The following is a 3,866-nucleotide window of genomic DNA, read 5'->3' as shown; positions in this document are numbered from 1 at the left end:
TTTGACGAAGCCTTGCTCTGTCTCCCAGGCTGGAGTGCAGTGGCATGATCTTGGCTCACTGCAACCTCAGTCTCTCAGGTTCAAGCGATTCTCCTGACTCGGCCTCCCGAGTAGCTGGGATTACAGGTGTGTGCCACCACATCTGGCTAATTTTTACATTTTTAGCAGAGACGGGGTTTCACCATGTTGGCCAGGCTGGTCTCGAACTCCTGACCTCAGCTGATCCATCCACCTCGGCCTCCCAAAGTGCTGGGATTACAGGCGTGAGCCACCACGCCTGGCCAATTTTTTTGTACAGACGGGGTCTCCCTATGTTGCCCAGACCGGTCTCAAATACCTGGGCTCAAGTGATCCTCCTGCCTCGGCCTCCCAAAGTGCTGAGATTACAGGCACGAGCCACAGTGCCCAGCACTTTTTTCTTTTGAACTATGACTCTCACATGATTTTCACTTCCACAGGTGGGGGTCCTCCTGAGATACTTTGTGTGTTATCTCCACAGAGTGATAGGCTGTGTTCTGGAAGGATGTTCAGGACTTGAATTTCAGTTTTCAGTCATTCTCACTGGATTCCCAAACCAGCCTAGTTTGGGACAACAGATTACGAAACACTCCTTAGAAACACTAACTCATCCCAACTAAAATAGGGAGTGAATGAACCTGGTATACTAAAGTGTTAATAATGACAAAATGAAAAATATAAAATAACACAAAATAATAAGGCAATCTCGATGGAATGGGCACATGTATCTGTGTGCCTCATTTTATGCAATGTAGGTATTTCAAAGAAGTTGTGTGTGACATAATTTCTGTGATCTGAATACTCTAAACAGGCCAAAGAAGTCTTGTTATTTAAAGAAGTTCTGTAAGCAAATCTTTTTAACTGAAAAAGTAAGGAAACTTCTGTTTCAGAAATCATTTAGTATATTGTGCTTAAAGTGAGGCACACTTGTATTAAACTAAGGAAAAAAAAATCAGTGAATCAGGTTCTACTGTTTACATTATGTATAATTTCCAATGAGGTAAGATAATGAAAAGCGAAGATGCCTAAATTGATTTGTGTTTAATTCAGCACACAGCTCAATCTGCCAACAAAGAGTTTTCATTTGGCATTTGCAAACAGATGATCACTTAGATAGCACCACCAAATCAGCTTCAGTGTTGCAACCTGAACATCACTAAGGAGACCACAATTTTATTTCAGGAATCAATTAGGTATCCACTTAAGGTATTCCATTAAGCATTCCTAATTCTAATTAATTGATTCTAAATGATCATTTTTTAAAGCACAATCAAACTTTTTGGTTTTGTAAAAAATGTGGTTAATTGTGGCTTTAAAAAGCTGGCCTACATTTTAATGTTCAAAGTAGAAGTTAAATATTTTGTAAAATGATATTAATGACCAAAAAATGAAACTACATTTATGGTTTAGTGCCTCTATAATCTTGTTTGTATCACCAAACACAAGTCACAACTGTCAAAAACAGCTTCCAGCTGCCAAATTGTTGGACGTTATACTTGAGGAATGGAACACTTTTTGTATTTTTCTGGCTTTTGTCTCTGATAAGAAAGTGGAAACTCTGACAAAAATATGAGTTGCAGTATTTTAATACAAAAAACAACTGCCTAAAATAAAACAATTAAGAAACCAAACCACTCAAATTCAAAACCTCTGACCATTCATGTTCAAATGGTTTCCAGGATTTCATGTATTTACAGGGCTTTGAACAGATCCCAGAAAGGATGCTCTCCATTTTGGGCAACAGTAATACACGTCCTTCTCCAGACATCAATTACTCGTTGATTTGGAGTTAATTCAGAGGGAAGAGGAGAAAGCAAAGGAGCAACAGAAAGCTTGTTTTCGACAGAAAAGAAGATAACAAAGGACAATCACAAACACGTGAAATAGCAAATTTTACTTTACTAGCGTCAATGGTAAGAATATCACATGCAAGACCATGGATGAAACATTACTCTTAAATTTAATATTTTCATTTATATCATTCCCAAAATATTTTCTTCAAAACTCAATTTTATAGCTAAACTTTCAAGACAAAAAACTAGAGCTCAAAAAGATCTACCCACTTAGATTCATCATAAGGCGTTTTACAGATACAGTAAAGCTTTGTGTCCTTCTTAGTTTCCTTTGAGGTAGTAGAGATCATTTTCTTTTTCTTGGACTTTGAGCTTGAGTCTTTTTCCTCTTCCCGCTTCCTCTTCTGGGAAGCTGCAGGTAAGGTGGGCGTGGACAGGAGGCCTGTGTGTTGCACAGCAGGTGGAGGGGGAGGTGAAGGTGGAGGGGCTGGAGGGGCTGGAGGAGCTGCCGTCACTGGGGGGCAGGGCACAGCTACTGCTGTGGACTGAGCCACCTGCATCAGGTCTTTTTCTTTCTTAATTTTCAGGTCTCTCTTCAGCTCTTCCTGTTGTCAGTTAAAGACAATACAAGACTATCATTAGAGTCATGTAAATGCATGATCTGGCCAGAAGATGGTATATTACCCACTCTTTTTTTTTTTTGAGACGGAGTCTCGCTCTGTCGCCCAGGCTGGAGTGCAGTGGCCGGATCTCAGCTCACAGCAAGCTCCGCCTCCCGGGTTCACGCCATTCTCCTGCCTCAGCCTCCCGAGTAGCTGGGACTACAGGCGCCCGCCACCTCGCCCGGCTAATTTTTTGTATTTTTTAGTAGAGACGGGGTTTCACCGTGTTAGCCAGGATGGTCTCGATCTCCTGACCTCTTGATCCACCCGTCTCGGCCTCCCAAAGTGCTGGGATTACAGGCTTGAGCCACCGCGCCCGGCCCATTACCCACTCTTGTCGAAGTAGCTCCACAGTTCAGTCTAATGTGAGAGAATTTTAGTTAGTTGCAAACAAGAGTTTTCTTATATCTTAAACCCAACTCAGACAATTAGAAACAGAAAATGAAAACTATGTAAGAACAACTAGAAAGATGCTAGTTATCTTCAAAGGAGAGTTGACTGAAAGATGAGCCAAGTGGCTAGGAAGAGCATCGCTCCTGGCTTGCCCCTGTCCCATCTGGGCTCTTTCTGTGGTTGCTCAGAAGGTGACTGCAAGCATCCTCACCCGCTGGCTGCTTTCTTCTAGTTGCTTTTGCTCTCTGTCCTTACAGTGAGAGTGGACATGAACTGGCCTTGAGACTCAAAATGTGGTCTGACCAGCAGAAAGCAGAAAAGAGGCAGATTTGCCTTGTTTATTATGATGCTCCTATGTCTAGAATTTCAGACTGCAGGGAGAGTTGGGCAACATAACACACTATTTTCTTTTTTTAAAAGATACTTTCTTTTCATATGTATGCTTTTAGAGACAGAGTTTCGCTCTCATCAATGGCGCAATCTCCACTCACTGCAACTTATGCCTCCTGGGTTCAAGTGATTCTCCCGCCTCAGCCTCCTGAGCAGCTGGGATTACAGGCGTGTGCCACCACAACCAGCTAATTTTTTTGTATTTTTAGTAGAAACAGGGTTTCGCCATGTTGGCCAGGCTGGTCTCAAACTCCTGACCTCAGGTGATCCACCTGCCTCGACCTCCCAAAGTGCTGGAATTACAGGTGTGAGCCACTGCACCCGGTCTCTTTTTTTTTTTTTTTTTTTTCCTGAGACGGAGTTTTGCTCTAGGCTGGAGTGCAGTGGCATCAATCACTCCAACCTCTGCCTCCCAGGTTCAAGCGATTCTCCTGCCTCAGCCTCCCAACTAGCTAGGATTACAGGCACCTGCCACCACACCCAGCTAATATTTTTTATTTTTAGTAGAGACAGAGTTTCACTATGTTAGCCAGGCTGGTATTGAACTCCTGACCTCAGGCAATCTACCCTCCTTGAACTCCCAAAGTCCTGGGATTACAGGCATGAGCCA

General features: G+C 42.7%; 1 protein-coding gene across 1 annotated transcript in view; it reads right to left on the bottom strand.

The window, feature by feature from the left end:
• The window catches only part of BPTF (bromodomain PHD finger transcription factor), a gene marked incomplete at its 5' end in the record, with an annotated part of 157,205 nt that overhangs the window by 25,831 nt on the left and 127,508 nt on the right, over window positions 1-3,866 (bottom strand). Inside the window, one exon of the mRNA XM_012001071.1 lies at window positions 2,082-2,416. Within this exon, the coding sequence (XP_011856461.1) occupies window positions 2,082-2,416 (335 nt within the window). The remainder of the gene's footprint in view (window positions 1-2,081; window positions 2,417-3,866) is intronic.

Source organism: Mandrillus leucophaeus, unplaced genomic scaffold (assembly GCF_000951045.1).
Source record: "Mandrillus leucophaeus isolate KB7577 unplaced genomic scaffold, Mleu.le_1.0 Scaffold1, whole genome shotgun sequence".
NCBI lineage: Eukaryota > Metazoa > Chordata > Mammalia > Primates > Cercopithecidae > Mandrillus > Mandrillus leucophaeus.
This window is presented reverse-complemented; position numbering and strand designations above follow the sequence as displayed.